Here is a 17746-nt window from a genome sequence, read left to right as displayed (position 1 = left end):
TCATTATGCACAATGTCCCATTTCACAAGAATGAAATGAACACTACTACTGCACACCAGCAGTGTTCTTAAACTTGTTTCTGCCAGGGACCCCCCAGAAGAGAACATTTGTGTGAGTTTTGAATAGCCAAAGAATAAAAAATGGGTAAGTGGTTAAAAAACAATTATGCTGGGGACCCCCTGGAACCACCCCAAGGACCCCTGGTGTTCCCCGGACCTCACTTTGAGAACCAATGCTGCAAAATGCCGATGATGTTACACACAGGATATAGTTGCAGACTGCACTTCCTGCTTCCTGTTAAACTATGTTTGATAGGTGCTGATTATCATATTATCATGTTATCAGTGTCTGAACTCTGGTGGTAGAACTACGATTCTGCGGTAGTATAAATTATAATAATCAGAATTCTGCGGTAGTGAAATGATTGTAATCTGAATTCTGGGGAAGTCAAAATGATCATAATCTGAATTCTGGGGAAGTGACTAGTGTTTGGCCGATGTCAAACACAGATGTGCCATTTCAAAACTTCACACGTCATGCCATTGGCAAGACAGTAGATTTTCAGGGGATTTGCAGAACATTGAGCTTGTAGATCAGCTATTGCTATTTGTACGACCTTCTCTACGACTTAAATCTACCTATGAAGGTGCATATTTTTTCAATGGGAATGGAGTGGTTTCTTGCCATTTGCGGGTTTCTGCAAAAATACGCTCCATCCTCCATAAAGATTTGAACGGCAAATCAGTGAAAGAAACCTGTGGAAAAAATACATTTGCAGGACATTTTCAGGAAAAGAGCAGTGAATACTGTAAATGCACTGTGTATGTTGCAAGTATGCAAACATGAAATCACGCAAATCATGGACATATTCCCTTGTCATCATGGCAGTGTTATGTTTATATGAAACACAGGACAGACACAGAAAAATAATCTAATTGCGACCGTCAGGTCGCAGTTACTATCAAAACCTCCACCGGCTGTCTGTCAGTCAGTCTGTCTGTCCGTCCGTCAGTCTGTCTGTCCGCCACGTCATACTTTTCCCCTACTCATATATCTCCGCCACCGTTGCCCCGATCCATGTCAAACTTTGCACACACACACACTCCTTGGCTGCCAAACCACAACCCCCACCCCCACTCGTTTCTCACATGGCCCTCTTCTAGCGCCACCATGTGGCCGATTCTTGCAAGACACATTTTTAGACACTGCTCCTACAGATTTTGCCCTAAGATCACGCAAAGCGGTACACAGTATCTCTACAGTCATGTCATCAACATGGATCTGTCCCATTTCCCATATTCCCTCCTGATTGGCTACCGTTGCCTTTCAAAGTTTGTGTATGCGACCTGACGGTCGCTTATCTCCCGATTTAGGGAGTCTTACTGGTAATAAAGAAAGTAATCAGGTAGTAGGGAATAGGAATACGACTATTGTGTTTTCACTGTCTCGCCACCGCAGATCTCTGATTATCTCTCATAAACCACGGCACACATGGGCATCTCTTAATGTTAACAGAGGCCTCTTTGTTCTACAGGCTCGTAACATCGCAGTCTACGTAGAGTTCCGCAGCTCAGACGAGGAAGTTGCCAAACCTTTAAAGGTAAGAACGAATGCTTCCCACAGCAAAACCCTTGAGGTTTTTTATTCTCCTCCTCTCAGCAGCACCAGAGGAAAAGGAGATTTACGCGTCGGTGTCACCTTCATGTTTATGCCTTCCTGTCTCCTCACAGTGCATCTACGGCAAGCCAGGAGGTCCACTCTTCACCACGGCAGCCTGCTCCACAGTCCTCCATCATTCCCAGAACCCTGACTTCTACGATGAGGTGACAACTAACACTGAATGTTAATAGCATCTCATTTCATTTCATTTATTTTATTTTATTTAGACGAGACAATGCATAGTAATGAACAATTGCATGAAGCAATGTAAATACACAGGATTTAGCAAGAGGCTAATTTGTGTCCGTGGTCCCCAAACATCAAACAGGATCCCCAAATTCATATATGTTTGTCTGGGGACCCCACCATGTAAAAGGTCTTTGTGCCAGGGACCCCCAGAAGAGAAGATTTATGTTAAAAAAAAGGGGAAAAAAATGATTCAACATTTTTGAAAAACATTCTAATATGCTCTAAAATAGCAGAGTTACAAGTGAGCTTGTAAATCTGGAGAGTGTGCCCAAATATGGAGATGAGTGTTGTCATACTAAATGGCACCTGGTATAGTGATGAATTTAACAGCAGTGTTACTCCCTCACTGCATGTAATTGTTGTGAGTTCAAATCCGAGTATCAACAAAGATATTCTGTATCTTTTTATGCACATTTTCTCCTGGAAGACACTTTTCTTCATCATCTTCCTCTTCATCATCACCTCATCAACCATCTTCTATGCGTGTATGTTGCCACTTGCATACGTGTGTGCGTGCGTGCATACATGCATGTGTATGTGTGTGGTATGGGCTATGTCATTTTTTGAAGCGGTGAACGCCGCTTCCAAGGTTTGGCTTTGTGTGTCCCGTACCTGTCCCCTGCATCTCTGCGCTGTGATTGGTTGGTTTTGTCTGTCCTGTGCATGTCCAGAATGAGGAATTGAGGATTGGCCAAGCTTCACATGACAATTTGGCTCATTCATTCATGCAGAACTAGAACTAAAGAACATACAGTAGAAAGTATAGATCACAGAATGTATAGATCTAGAACACATAGAATACAAATTCACCGCTTCACTTCGAACCGAGGTTTGATTTTTTCTGTTGCTGTCATGGCTGCCAGTTCCCACCTGATGTCATGTGGGAGTTCAGACAGCTCCAGACCATGCTGGATGACTGCTAGCTTACATAACGTCTTCAGGCTAGGATTTAAGTCTAGGATGTACAGGTTGTCTTCTCCATGCACCACAATACGTTCTCCCACCATGCAACAGCACATCCAATTCATCATACAGGGGCCTTCCCCTTTGGGCTTTTCCTGGACCTTTTCCAGGAAAAGGTCTCTGGACTTAATTTCCACAGATCGTTGAAGCGCTGGTTCTTGTTCCCACCAAATATGTACAGCTCTCCACTGTAGGAAAAGTCTGCCTGATTACTGCGTTCTCCTGGGATAGGCTGTTCAGAAGGTGTGTATAGCCAGCAGTTGGTCTCTGTGTCAAACACAGTGCTGTTGTTTAAGTTCCCTTGGTCTCCAAAGCCCCCAAATACAAACATCTTTGTTCCAATGATGGTGGCAGAGTGACCTAATGAAGCAGGTGGTGGAGTTCCTCTGGTGTTAATTAAAGACCAGACCATTGTGGTAGTGTCCAACTTGTACATGTCATTAGTATATCCAGTCAGCTGGGTGTCTCCTCCATACACATACATGACCTTCCCAAAGACGCAGGCTGAGTGGTTGTACGTCGCCACTGGAACAGTTCCAGAAACCTCAGGTTTGAACCAGCTGTGGGTGTCAACATCAAAGGCGTAAAGAACCTTGCAGAAAGGATAACCTCCCCAGATGTAGACAATTTCTTCTACCAGCTCAGCTGTGTGGCCATATCGCACAGAGGGAACCTCAAAGGAACTTTGTCCTCTTCCATTTGTCACTGGGGGCAACTTCCTCCAACGCAAAGACAATGTGTTGAAGATGTGGACTTCAATCTGATCCTTGTCGTTCGGGTAGTTCTTGTATCCTCCAATTGAGTACAGCTTGTGTCCGACTACCACATCCGTGTGGGAGTAATTCTTATGTCCACCTTTCAGATGTATCGTCCAGTGAAACATTTCACTGGAGCGCCACTGTGAATCAGCGCAACTAATTTACAAGATAGGTATGTAACAAAACGGTTCAGAGAGATGGAAAAAGTAGTTGAATAACATTGTGTTTATTGGACGGACGTCTTTTAAAGGACTAGTGCAATGGTTGTGATGACAATGTTGTGATGTCATCGCGTGATGACGTAATTATGTAGAATATCGAAAGGAATTAGACTAGTACAGAGCTCTGGTGGATCTCAGTCAACAAAGTATTATTAAGAAATGTCTTTGGATCTTTGTTAAATGTATCAAAACTATGTGTAAATAGGTCTGTCAAAATGTTGACCTAACAGTCGCAGCGTGGGGAGGAAAAGCATGAACTAAAAATATTGACTGTTAAGGGCTTCAGTGCTGCACACACCGGAAATAGTTGATCTACAAGTGTTTGTCACACTGGTCTGCCAATGTGAGCCTGCATGGTGTGTAACAAAAGGCATGTTTTCACTACAGTTCAGGAATTTTTCCTGCAAAAGAATTAGCATAATGATTTTCAACTTGCCGGGAGTTTAGTTTTTTGGGTGTTTTCACATAAGCAAAAATGCTGGCATAGCCATAAAATACCTCGTTTTCACTAAAAGTTGTCGCGGTATGAAAGTCAGTGTTGCCAGACTTTGCGAGAGCAACCAGGTGTACGAAAATAATCCCCAAAAAGTGATATTATCTAGGCCACACGAGCACTTTAAAACTACACGCATCAGCTAATTGAAAATTACCGATCTACAAGCTCACAACAAATAAAACGAAACCAGCAACTATCATATACAAGCAACTTTACGGAAATGAAGCCCAGAGTCGCTTATAATTAGCAGACATGGCAACACTTGGACTGAAAGACCTGAAGAAAAAATAGAAAAAACTCTCCCCAGTTCGGTGCGTTGAACTGCGTTCACTGCGGTGGCATCGTTGACTGTCCTGTCTCTTCTCTCTCTCACTCTGAACGCTACAAATGGATTTACTAAAACAAAATATTCTTCATGCTCAGCAACAACAACACATAAGGTCCGTTCAGAAAGGATCTCATCTAATGCAACCTGTGGGCTTTAGCTGTGGTCTGTGGACTCGCTCGCTGCTCAAAAGACTTTTAGGCTAATCATCACACGACAACGACGATAAACTAATGATGCACCTTTTGTTGAGAACAGCTTCTTTCTTTCGGAACCTCTCCAGTCCCTCCGCAGATAGCGGAGGAAGAGGTTCCAAAAGGAGCTGCCGTTAAGAAATCATTGCACCTTTGCAGGCAGCCAGCCATGGTCACAATGCGACTCTACTCTTCTATTGCCTAAATAATGATATCCCTAATGCAAGGTGAAGCTGTATTATATTTCTACTGTATATCCCATTCACATTCAGATCGTTTTCAATCCCAAATATAATGCTTTAACTGTTATCATTGGCTCCTTACGCACCTGCTTGTCAAAAAAACGTCAAAAATAACGGTATGCGTTTTCACAGAAGGGAAATTTGTATTCTCACGGTACTTTCTGCAAAAATTACTAGGTATTTTCCCGTCAAATTTCGGCCCCCAAAACTAACGGAAGACAAAATAAGTGGCCGTTTTCACATGGCGTGAATTTCAAAATTGCCGTCATTTTGGAAAAAACTTCCAGAAGTTTGACTCAGTGAAAACGGGGCTTAACTTTGGACAAACGGACAAAGCCAGAAGTTGGAGCTTGGCTCCTTCCAGGACCATCGCTCAAGAATAGAATGTTTGGAACCCCTTTATTTAGACAACAGAACAGATCTCATAAACAGTCTATATGTTATAAAGCAGTGGTCTTCAACGTTTTCAGGCCAGGGACCTCTTAGCTGAGAGAGAGAGATGAAGCAGGGACCCCACTACATATTGTACAGAATTGTGTCGCTGATTAAAAATGTTCATAGATTTGTTGACTTGTTTGACAGCGCTGTCATCATGTTGGAGTAATGTGTATTTTCAGACATTTCTGCTCTTCTTTTCCCTCTACAAAACTATGTGCAGATCTACAGATCTACAAGCTCAGATCTACAAGCTTACAATGCCTCACGCTGCAAGGCATTGTAAGCTTGTAGATTGGCTATTTTTGGCTAATGTTCCACTCAGAATAGGGATGCCAGGGTTCAAGAGGTTAATGTAAAAAACATGATCCTATCACACAATGATTTGGAGGCCCCCCTGTAGTAACTCTGAGGACCCCCTTGGGGTCCCGGACCCCCTGTTGAAGACCCCCGGTATAAAGGGAAGGAAGCGTTCTTTCCAACACACGTGTGTCTCATGTCATCCTGCAGGTGAAGATGGAGCTTCCCACTCAGCTCCACGACAGGCACCACCTGCTCTTCTCCTTCTATCATGTGACCTGTGACATCAACGCCAAGACCAACGCCAAGAGGAGAGAGGCTCTGGAGAGCCCAGGTAGGGATGGACGCATGGAGCTCAATCCAAATATTATATATAACATATATCTAACGATGATAGTTATAGTGCTAGGTATGGATGGCCCTTAACTTAAAGGGATATTCCACTTTCAACAGGGAAACAGTGGAAGGGCCTCTCTCCACATACACACCCATTGTAACTTCAAACTCCATTTTAACCATGATAGATTCATTAAAAACACCCATAATTTTTTCTGGTGATTCATACTAGCAGGCCGTGTTTTATCCATAACTTTTTCATTTATTTTTGAGCGGTGGTCACAACGCTCCTATACGTGGCTGTGTGTGTGGGTCTGTCTGTCTGTCTGTTTGTCTGTCTGTCTGTTTGTCTCCGTGTCCGTAGCCTGCACTCCTGCAGTAACCTTTTCTGACCACACATGTTAAGGGAGGGGCGCTGTTGCACACACACACACACACACACACACACACACACACACACCACCGCTCAGTTCACACAAGTGTGATTTTAATAATTATTTGGGAAAATGGAAAAAAATAATTATTACAAATAAATGAAAAATGTTATCGGAAAAAACATGGCCTGCTCACGTATTAGGAGGGTAGTATGAGTCACCAGAAAAAAAATAATGGGTGTTTTTAATGAATCTATCTTGGTTAAAATGAAGTTTGAAGTTACAATGGGTGTGTGTGGGGAGAGGCCCTGGGCCTGGAAGGCCTGGTAACATTTACATCAAATATCTAAATATTGAATCAAGCAAATTAAAAACTGTTCAGGGTGTTCATAAAAGCCTGATTAGACGATAAAATGACCAAAAGTTTTTTTTTTAAAGTGAAATGTCCCTTTAAAGAGGTGGTGCTAGGTATGATAGAGGTTGTGGTTCTGGGCTGGCTGGCTGTGATTTGACTCATCCATGATTCAATGTTGTGTGTGTGTGTGTGTGTGTGTGTGTGTGTGTGTGTGTGTGTGTGTGTGTGTGTGTGTGTGTGTGTGTGTGTGTGTGTGTGTGTGTGTGTGTGTGTGTGTGTGTGTGTGTGTGTGTGTGTGTGCGCGCGCACGGGCGCGTGTGCGTGTGTGTCATCATGTTTCAGTGGGGTATTCGTGGCTGCCTCTCCTCAGAGAAGGTCGTCTTGCATCTCAGGAGTTCAGCATCCCAGTCTCCAGTAACCTGCCCCCAGGCTACCTGGCCATCAGAGAACCCAGCAGTGCCAAGGTGACACACGCACACACACGCACACACACACATAAAAAATAATATATAAATGTATTCTTTTTTTTATCTTCCAAACGATGACGTCACTGGCAGACGGTTTCTTTTTTTTGAGCGGTGCAAACCGCTCCTATAAGTGGCTGTGCGTGTGTCTGTAGCCTTTTTCCTCAGCGTTTTGCCATAGTAAAATGTGTGTACGTAGCATCATGTTTGTCTAGTGATGTCATTATGTCGTATGTCTGTAGCCTTTTTCCTCAGCGTTTTGCCATAGCAAAACGTGTGTGTGTAGCATAGCCTGTACATCCTAGACTTAAATCCTAGTCTGAAGATGTTATGCAAGCACGACCACCGCTCACTTCACATTGGGTGTGATTTTTCTTTCTTTTTCTTTTTTTTTTTAGATTTGATTTTTGTACAAGCTCGCAGCGCGGCACTCGGTGCCGCGCTGTGAGCTTGTAGATCTGCAATTTTTCAATAGTTAAAGCATACAATAATGCGCTCCCGGTAAATGGGTTAAGAGGCGACGGACAGCGATGTAAAGTCCAGACAGGGATCGTGGGACGATGTCAATCATCAGTGCTTTCTCTTTGTGCCTTGCAGAACGGCTCAGACGTGAAGTGGGTCGATGGAGGGAAGCCCATCTTTAAAGTTTCCACTAACGTTCTTTCCACAGTCTACACTCAGGTAAGACAAGCCTCTTCAATCCATCTTATAGCTTTCTTTGGCCACTGTCAACCTGGCTGGCATCCCTGTTTTGGGAGAAAAGGTTCAGACTTTAAACATTTAGTGATTTTTCACATGTGGATTCGCTAAGTAAAATATAGGGCTTTAAGGTGGTGTAAGTGATATGTTCAAATAAGTGTCAAATACTACTAGCATTCCAATATATTGCTATAGTGTTTGTTCATTAACAGGGATCTCTCTAGCTCAGGGGTGTCCAAAGTGCAGCCCAGGGGCCAAATGCTGCCCGAGGACAAACTTTATACGGCCCGTGGCTACATTCCTAAATTGTATTCTAAACGGCCCGTCCAGGGGCGTCACACTGGGGGGGAAAGTGGGACTGAGTTACTAGAGCCCAAGCTGGAGGGGCCCTAGTAACTTTAGCTATTGAAAAATAGCAGATATACAAGCTCACAGCGCGGCACTCGAGCTTGTAGATCTGCTATTTTTGAAAAGTTGTTAAAAATGTGTGCAAATCTTTGAATATATGTATTTTTTAAGCAAACATTTGTAACTCAAATTTGCTTCTGGGGGGGGTCCCTGGAACTAAATATTTTGAGATGGGGGTCCGTGGCCAAATACATATCATCTTGGGGGTCCTTTGAAAAAGTTTGAGCACCACTGACATGGAAACACAGGTTTATTGCACACATTTTCACAATCTTTCAAAAAATAGCAGATCTACAAGCTCGCAGCGCGGCACTCGGTGCCGCACTGTGAGCTTGTATATCTGCTATTTTTCAATAGTTAACATTCGCGGGGGGCCCGCAGTGAATCCTTGTACCCAGGGCCCAGAGTTTGGTGTGACACCCCTGGGCCCGCCAGCACTGTCAAACAAGAATATTTTTTATTTTAGGCAACTGCAACGTTTCGACAAATAGCCTTCACCAGGCAAAAGTTTTTGCCTGATGAAGACTATTTGTCGAAACGTTGCAGTTACCTAAAATAAAAATTGTGTTTCTGGAGCAGATAAACAGTGCGTTCCTCTCCTTTCCATTATCTGATATCTTGATGTCCAGCACCTGGCCTGAATAAAGGCTTGAGATGTGCACACAATTTTGTCTATAAACAAGAACATTATCCCAGCGTACTGGAGTCCTTGTTCCCTGTTGTCTCATTCTAAAGGGGTCAAAGAAAGGCTGTTTTATTGTATTTCTCTCCCCTTGCACGTCTGGTTACATTTGGTAATGTGGAATAAGGCTAACTTAATTGTGTTTTGTTCAGAGTACACACATGACAAAAGACCATTTGTATTAAATATTGATGATAGTTAAATAAAATAGTTTAAATGCGATGCATATGTATTTGACTTTGTTATGCTCTGACTGAAAGTACATCATGTCAGGAGATATAGTCGGCCCTTGGGTGTTCTAATATTTTCTAACGTGGCCCCCTTTGAAAGAAGTTTGGACCCCTTTAGAACAGAAACAGAAAATACATTTCCAGGTAAGCATACTGGTTTTATCTAATCAGGAGAGAGCACTCATATACAGTACACAGGATAAACACATGTGATTAAACAAACAAATAAATGAACAGACAAAAGTGGAGTCACATCCAGGGACGTGCTGGCCATTGGGAAAAGTGGGACAACTCCCGAATGGCCGGTTCATTCCAGGCCGGTCCAGGCCGGCCATTAGTAAAAAATAAAAGGTCAATGATCCTAGGCCTAAATGGGTTAAGAGCAGGAGACGGCAGGAGAACAGCAGGGACGGGAGTCCCCCGTTGAACTGAACACACACTAATAGCAACGATCAGAATACACAGAGCTTTAACTCCAGGTTCACCAGTAATGCTTTAAGCTCAATTTATGAGACGCGTCACATGCTATTATCTTGAAGATGTGTTTCTTGACGAGTACAAATGGATCTTTCAGACGTGTTCGGCCCAGAGACGAGGCCTTGCGTCCTCCTGAGGCCCTCGCTGTTAGTTTTTAGAGGAAGCGGTCCAGTAAAGACTCCAGACTCCAGAGCCTGCAGTGACTAATGATATGGATTCATGAACTCTCCCCCTCCCTCTGTGTGTTCCTTACAGGACCCCCACCTGAATACATTAACCCATGTAGGCCTAGAATTATTTGATGCTTTAACTATTGAAAAATAACAGATCTACAAGCTCGCAGCGTGGCACTCGGTGCCGTGCGAGCTTTTTGAAAAGTTGTGATTTATTTTTTTCTTTGAATATAATGTATCTTTTTAAAAGCGAACATTTGTAACTCAAATATTTCCTTCTGGGTGGACCCCGGAACAACATATTTTGAGATGGGGGTCCACGGCTCCTTGACATGAAAAGGTTTGAGAACCACTGATTTAGAAGAAGGATTTAGGAGACATTTGTGGAATCGGGTCAAAAATATACAAAGACTTGCACAAATGTTCACGATTTCTCAAAAATAGCAGATCTACAAGCTGAGCTTGTATATCTGCTATTTTTCTAATAGTTAAAGCATAAAATAAGGGTTAAAGTGGTTCAAATCTAAAATTACACAGATTTGCGTTCCCGGTCTAACCAGATTAATTCATGAACTCTCCCCTCTTTCTCTGTGTGTTTCCCAGGACACCCACCTGAACAGATTCTTCCAGCAGTGCCAGAAGAGAGAGCTGGACCTCTCCCTGCCTCCTACCTCCAATTTCCTCAACTGCCTGAAGGTCAGAGCCATGCAGAGCACACATCAGACCTGCACAGGGCTTGACATTCACTTTTTGAGGCACTTCTCCCTTGGACAAGTACATTTCCCATTCACTTGTCCGGGCACAAAAGTCACTTTTCCGGATAAAAATGAGACATTTCACACTCATTTCTTTCTTAAATCCATGCATAGGAGTCAGATATTGAAATAGAATAAATAACAAAATAACTGCTAACGGTAACGGCCCCCCTTGCTCCCTCCACCCTCCACTCCATAGTCTGCATACAGCACAAAGCTGCTAGGAGCGTCACAGAAAAAGTGAAACCAAGAGCCACTTGTCCAACGGACAAGTACATTTTGAATTAACTTAAGTTGTCCAGAAGGATTTATTACTTGTCCCGGACATCAGGACAAGACTTTATGTCAAGCCCTGGACCTTATCCTTTCTCGTCTTAAGACGTTGATCCATCTTTTTTTGAACAAAGAAAAACTAACAAAACAAGTAATTTACTGTACATATCTATAGAAAAAAAGAATGGAACACCCCAAAAAGCTTGAGAGCTTATTTCCATTGTTGACATACAGGAAACACATATACAATTTCCAATGTACATGACAATACATTTATAAAACACATGGGTACAGTAAACAGAACATGTTACAGCTCAGAAACGGTAAAGCTACTAGACATTTACAAGAAAATCTCCAAAAGAGAATAACAGCACTCACGGAACTATCATTTAAGTCTACAATACAATAAAAGTGCCTTAAATGACAGTTCCGTGAGTGCTGGTGAGTGCTGGTATTCTCTTTTAGAGATGTTCTTGTTAAAGTTACTTTCCCCGGCCGTGCGCCCAGTGAAAATGTTCAGAGAGATGGAGATGAATTCACCGTTTGTCAGCCTTCTGATTGGTCCCTGAGACTCCCTGACTGGCCAACCAGAAAAATACATTCACTTTTTGCAAGCGGGGGTGGAGTTCTGCAGTCGGAGAAAGTGGCAGCCGTCTTTCACCGGCTGTCCGCACTGCGGAGCACGGCCAGGCCGCTCGCGACCATAGCGTTTGCGATCATTGTAATGAATAAGCTTCAACAAACTAGTTCACATGGACCTTATCAATGGTCTAAGAGTCACGATTGGGTACATATATTTTAAATGGGCAGAATTACGAAAAGCCAGCCTATTATGTGAGGAGAAACATTATAGTTCTGTCCTCTTCCTACCCAAGATGCAATGCGCTTCTCTTTCTATTTCTATTCTATCTCTGATCCAGAGGATTAAACTAATTAAAACATTTATTTTCGGGGGAAAACTACTGTTTTGCTATGTAATTACTGTACCTTTTTCTTCCCTTTTTATTAATATCACGTAGATGTGTTTTTTTTGGTACTTTATATAGCTGTAATGAGGCTATGAAGAAAAAAAAAATCCCATCCACTACCACTATAAAAGAATCTGCAAAGAGGATTCTGTCCCACTGGGATTAAACAAATTAAAACATATATTTTCGGGTAAACCCCCTGTTTTGCAATGTAACTACTGTACCTTTGTCTTCCCTTTTTATTAATATCACCTAGATGTTTTTCCTTTGGTACTTTATATAGCTGTAATGAGGCTATGAAAAAATAAAAAAATACCATTCACTGCCACTATAAAAACAATCTGCCCAGGGTCAAATGTCCCATCATAGTAACAGGGCAGAATGGGGCGGGATTTGCAAAAGGGAGGATTGGAGTCGTGCTAGCGTCCTAGTTCTAAACTACTCAGTGGTGTAAAGTACATTTACTTAAGTACTGTACCTAAGTACAGTTTCGAGGTATTTGTACTTGAGTATTTCCAGTTTTCGGTACTTTTACTTCTACTCCACTACATCTCAGATCCAACTATTGTACTTTTACTCCACTACATTTATTTGAAAACTTTAGTTACTAGTTACTTTGCAGATATAAATGATGATATTATAAAACATACATTAATGCACTTTAGCCCTATTCTATACGTTGGCTATTTGAAAATAGCCGATCTACAAGCTAGATCTGCTATTTTCAAACATATTGTACTTCTACTTTTGGTACATTTTGACGCCAATACTTTTGTACTTTTACTCAAGTACATTTTGAATTCTGGATTTTGACTTGTAAGGGTGCCCTCACACCAAAACACCTAGAGTGGAATCCGCCAATGCATTTCAATGAGAATGGAGCGTTTTTTGCCAGTAAAACACTCCATTCTCAAATACATTGGCGGATTCCACTCTAGGTATTTTGGTGTGAGGGCACCCTAACAGAGTATTTCTACATCGCAGTATTGATACTTTTACTCAAGTAAAAAAAAAATGTGAGTACCTTTTCCACCACTGACACTACTAGACAGCCAGCTCTTTTTGTGGGACTTGACGTTTTCAGTGTGTAGTTATCTCCTTCAGATGGTGTCACAAACTATCCAACTTTTATGGTAAATCCTCCTCTAGGGTCTCCTCAGCGTGGAGAAGCTCCCGGTGATCATTCGCTTCCTGCCGGTGCTCTTCAACCAGCTGTTCAAGGTTCTCACTCAAAACGACAATGACGAGGTCACCACCGCCACCACCAGGTGAGCGCCGGTACTGCAGGAGAATGGGTTAATGGCACAATACTGTTATAGTAATGATAATGGACCACCCAGTGGGTGCACTAACATACAGGCACCGTGTTTAGAATAATATTATGCATACATACATGCTGAAGAGCACACAAGTAGTAGGGCCACCCAGTGGGTGTGTGCTATGTTTTAGAATACTAATATGCATACATTAACCCATTTAGGCCTAGAATTATTGAATGCTTTAACCAGTGAAAAATAGCAGATATACAAGCTCACAGCGCGGCACCGAGTGCCGCGCTGCGAGCTTGTAGATCTGCTATTTTTGAAAAAGTCGTGAAAATGTGTGCAAATCTTTGAATATATGTATTTTCAAAGCGAACGTTTGTAACTTAAATTTTGCTTCTGGGTGGTCCCTGGAACTAAATATTTTGAGATTTGGGTCCGTGGCCAAATACATATAATTTTGGGGGTTCTTCACATGAAAAGGGTTTGAGAACCACTGACATAGTAGTCTCTCAAGAATAGACTAACTGAGCTCCATTTAACTGAAAAGGACCTTTTCTTTTACGATGGCTGGCCAGATTGCTGTCATAGAAACAGAGGTTTTTCAATAAACCTTAGAAGGATTCAAAAGACACTTATAGAATCGGGTTCAAAATTCAAATTTTCACGATTTTTCAAAAATAGCAGATCTACAAGCTCGCAGCGCGGCTGCTATTTTTCAATAGTTAAAGCATAAAATAATGATACACTATAATGTGTTACCCGTTCTAAATGAGTTAATAAAACGTTGCTGCTGAGCAGAAAACTCTAGTCTCCATTATTCTAACCTTTTGTTTTTTTTTATATTAATGCACAACTTGATCATCTTACAGCATCACACAAATACATCAAAAGAAGCAGATCCGCAAGCTCTAAACGTGACACGAAGGGATGTTTTTCGAGCTTGTAGATCTGCTACTTTTGATGTTTTTGAATTTGAATCCTGAAAAGTAACAGTTTTGGACATAGATTAGGAGGTTTCCACCCGACAGAGATAAAAAGCTCAAGCATTGCAGGCACGTGCACACATAGACATCAGGGGGCTTGAGCCCCTGCACTTTTATCTGTCTGTAAAAAGTGCCCTCTCCAGACCATGAATGCAGTTTTTCACTATGGTGAAAGAAATGCAAATGCCCTCTTTCCATGCCATACCTGAAGGCAGCATTCAAGAGAATTGCCTTGTCCAAAGTAACCCTCCTGAACTTGAATGCAGCATCTTATGTTGAAAAGAATTGCCCTCTCTGTGTAGAAATCCATGCCATTACGCTACATCTCCAGTATTGACTTGATTATGCTTAGTTCAGTGTGGTATCACGCACCGACAATAGCCGACCTCCAAGCTCACAACGCAATGTGCTGTGACACATTGTGAGCTTGGAGGTCTGCAATTTTCGATATTTTCACCAGAAAGCCCTTTTAGAAATGTCATCCCCCTGTGTGTGTACTAGCATAAAGATGGTATGTTTAGAAATAATGACATGCATAAAAGTGCAAATATATCATCTAGTTGCTGACAGATCTGTGTTTTTATTGTGTAATAAACTATAAGCTTGTAACTGGAGTGAGCAAGAGTCCAAATGTGTCTGAGATGGTGTTTAGTGTTTTGGGCCGAGGCCTACGCAGTAAAAAACCTTATTGTTTTGTTTTGGGAACTCAGAACAGGGCACAAATCCAACCAACCAAATGGACCCTTACAGGTTCATTTTGGTTCCGTTGGTGCCCTCTTTGGAGTTACAGTGTAATGATGCAGATACAATGCTGCCAGTGGTGTGTGTGTAAAGTAACTAAGTGCATTTACTCAAGCACTGTACTTACAGTAAGCTTATCCTGTGTTTCTTAAACTGAGTAGATCTGCTACAGTGGCAGATCTGCTAGTTTTAAAAGATTTAAAGGTGATACACCATGCATTTAAAAAGTATTTATGTCATATTGTTTATGTCCCAAAAACGTTTTTCAAAAGGTTTGAGGCTAAATTACCACTCCTGAATAGAGAGCCTCTCATTTTTGAATGGCTCTCAGAGCATTTTCAGCTGCAGTACCACCTTTGGCACTGAATATCAGTGTTAAAATGTTTTCAAATATTCCTTTCTATCCTTTTAGCAATTTAGATTTAGATTTCAGTGGGTGGGGGCATGCGTACAAGTGGCTAAATATGTCTTTTTAGACACAATAAGCCCATTCCTTATAGTAGTATTATTGTAAATAGTAATAAAGAAATCTCCAGCTTAGTGTGTCTAAAAAGACATTTTAACATTCGTCTTTTATTCTAAAATATGAACCCTTGTTGTAAAAAACAAACAAAGTTGTCCTTTAAGTAAAAATCACACCCGTGTGAAGTGGAGCTGTGTGTGTGTGTGTGTGTGTGTGTGTGTGTGTGTGTGTGTGTGTGTGTGTGGATCATGTGTACCGATTTTTGTGACATTTGAAGAAAATATGTAGGAGAAGGAGCAAAAAGTGTGTTTTGGAGAAAATTCAAGATGGCGGAAAATCTATCATGGCGCAAATGGGCGTGGCCTATATGGGGAGATGCGTCATGACCCAAGGAATCCAGGGAAAAAATATTTTTAATTTTCCGACCTACGGTTCAAGAGTTAAAGGCCAAAACGTAAAGTGGGGTGTTATGGCGCCACCATGCGGCCAAATGACACAATTATTTTTTATTTAATCCTTGAAATCATTATGAACCTCCTCTCCAAGTCTTGAAACTCTAGCCCCTATGGTTTGCGAGAGACAAATAATTGAATGTGAGTTTTTGCAATTCCCATTATAAGTCAATGGGGAAAATTAATTCACTAATAAATTAATATCAATTAAACTATAGAACCTTTCTCTTAGAAAATCGCGCCATATGCGCGAGTGTGTGGTGGCAAAACTGTGGGACTAGTGGCGTGCCGAAGTTTAGGAAGTTCAGGCTACATACACACAGACACACACACAGACACACAGACCCACACAGCCACGTATAGGGAGCCTGTGCTTCACACAGCTCCAAAAAGTGTGAGTACTTTTTCCACCACTGCTGAACATGCTAACATGTGCGTCATGGTCTTTGTGTCTATAGGGTGCTGGTCCATATTGTTGCCAAGTGCCATGAGGAGAACCTGGACCACTATCTCCACTCATACATCAAGGTACTCTCCAACACAGGGAGGTCTTCAAACGTTCTCATGTCATGGGCCCACATCCCCAAACCCACAGCCATGGTCGTTCTCCCCATTTCAAATGATTCTGTCCTATAGGGAAAGAAAGGTTTTGGTTGTAGATTAAAGGTGGGGTAAGTGATTTCTTTTAATTCAAATAATAACTAAATTGGTTTATGTTCTGGTAGTACTACAGTAGTTACTATAGAGTGTTTGGTCCATATTTGGACTTATATTGAGCCTCTTCTCATGTGAGGAGAACAAAGCAGTTTCAGTTGCTCCACCAAAACTGTTGGGTGACAGGTTTTCCTCCAATCAGGATAGAGTGGGGTTTTCCTCCAATCATGGTTGAGTGGGGGCGGGCCTTAAGCGCACCAAGGCCTGCCCTCACTTGATCATGATTGGAGGTCACCTGCATGAAAACTGAAACTTAAGTGAAATCACTTACCCTACCTTTAAATTGTCTAAATGTCATAATTGCACTTTAGAAATAGATTGAGTTATTGTAAAGTCATTTCAAGTTAATTGAACCTTCCTTAAATTAGACTACTCCTCATTTGACTGGGGAGTCATGCATGGGGACCCCAACCCCCCGGAAAACTAAACATGCTAGGTGAATGTAGGAAGATGTTGACAGGCAGAGGTGTCAATTGGGTATGGCAAGGCATGGCAGCTGCCATACCTTGGCTACAGGGGGGGAAAATAAAATGTTCCTCTTAAAATAAGAGGAATACAATTCATTATGCCTGTTGCTATGGTATGGCAACATGACTTGTGTCTTGCACACACGCCTTCGCGCACGTGCCTTAGCTTTTGCTGAACTGACGCCACTGTTGACAGGTCTAGTGGATTGTGCGTGCGTGTGACATGCGTGCATGTGACATGCGTTTGTGTTCGCTGTGTGTGCGTGTGTGCGTGCGTGCGTGCGAGTGATCTTGAAGGGATTCTATCATTGTGAAGGTTACTGTTTGCATTGGCAGAGTGGGGTTAAACATCTTCATTAGTGGAAAAGGAAAGAAAGGGGGCCTGGTGGGGGCTTTGTGTTTGAGTAGTGAGTGTGTGTGTGTGGCCAACAGGAGTGTTGGCCAGCCCAGGGCCCTGTGCCCAGAGAGAGAGAGAGAGAGAGAGAGAGAGCAGCGGAGTCACAAGGGGGGGGGGAGTGGGACTTAGTTAATAGGGCCCTATTTTTTAAAAGTCGTGAAAATGTGTGCAAATCTTTGAATATATGTACTTTTTAAGCAAACATTTTGCAACAACTCAAATTTTGCT

General features: G+C 42.2%; 1 protein-coding gene across 1 annotated transcript in view; it reads left to right on the top strand.

Moving 5' to 3' along the window:
* dock10 (dedicator of cytokinesis 10) overlaps positions 1–17746 on the top strand; it is a gene marked incomplete at its 5' end in the record, with an annotated part of 161514 nt that overhangs the window by 72191 nt on the left and 71577 nt on the right. Inside the window, 8 exons of the mRNA XM_080731698.1 lie at positions 1535–1600; positions 1731–1823; positions 6053–6176; positions 7250–7371; positions 7969–8052; positions 10644–10736; positions 13186–13304; positions 16399–16468. Of these exons, the coding sequence (XP_080587824.1) occupies positions 1535–1600; positions 1731–1823; positions 6053–6176; positions 7250–7371; positions 7969–8052; positions 10644–10736; positions 13186–13304; positions 16399–16468 (771 nt within the window). The remainder of the gene's footprint in view (positions 1–1534; positions 1601–1730; positions 1824–6052; positions 6177–7249; positions 7372–7968; positions 8053–10643; positions 10737–13185; positions 13305–16398; positions 16469–17746) is intronic.

The sequence above is a fragment of the Nannobrachium achirus genome (assembly GCF_963921795.1).
Source record: "Nannobrachium achirus genome assembly, chromosome: 8".
NCBI lineage: Eukaryota > Metazoa > Chordata > Actinopteri > Myctophiformes > Myctophidae > Nannobrachium > Nannobrachium achirus.
This window is presented reverse-complemented; position numbering and strand designations above follow the sequence as displayed.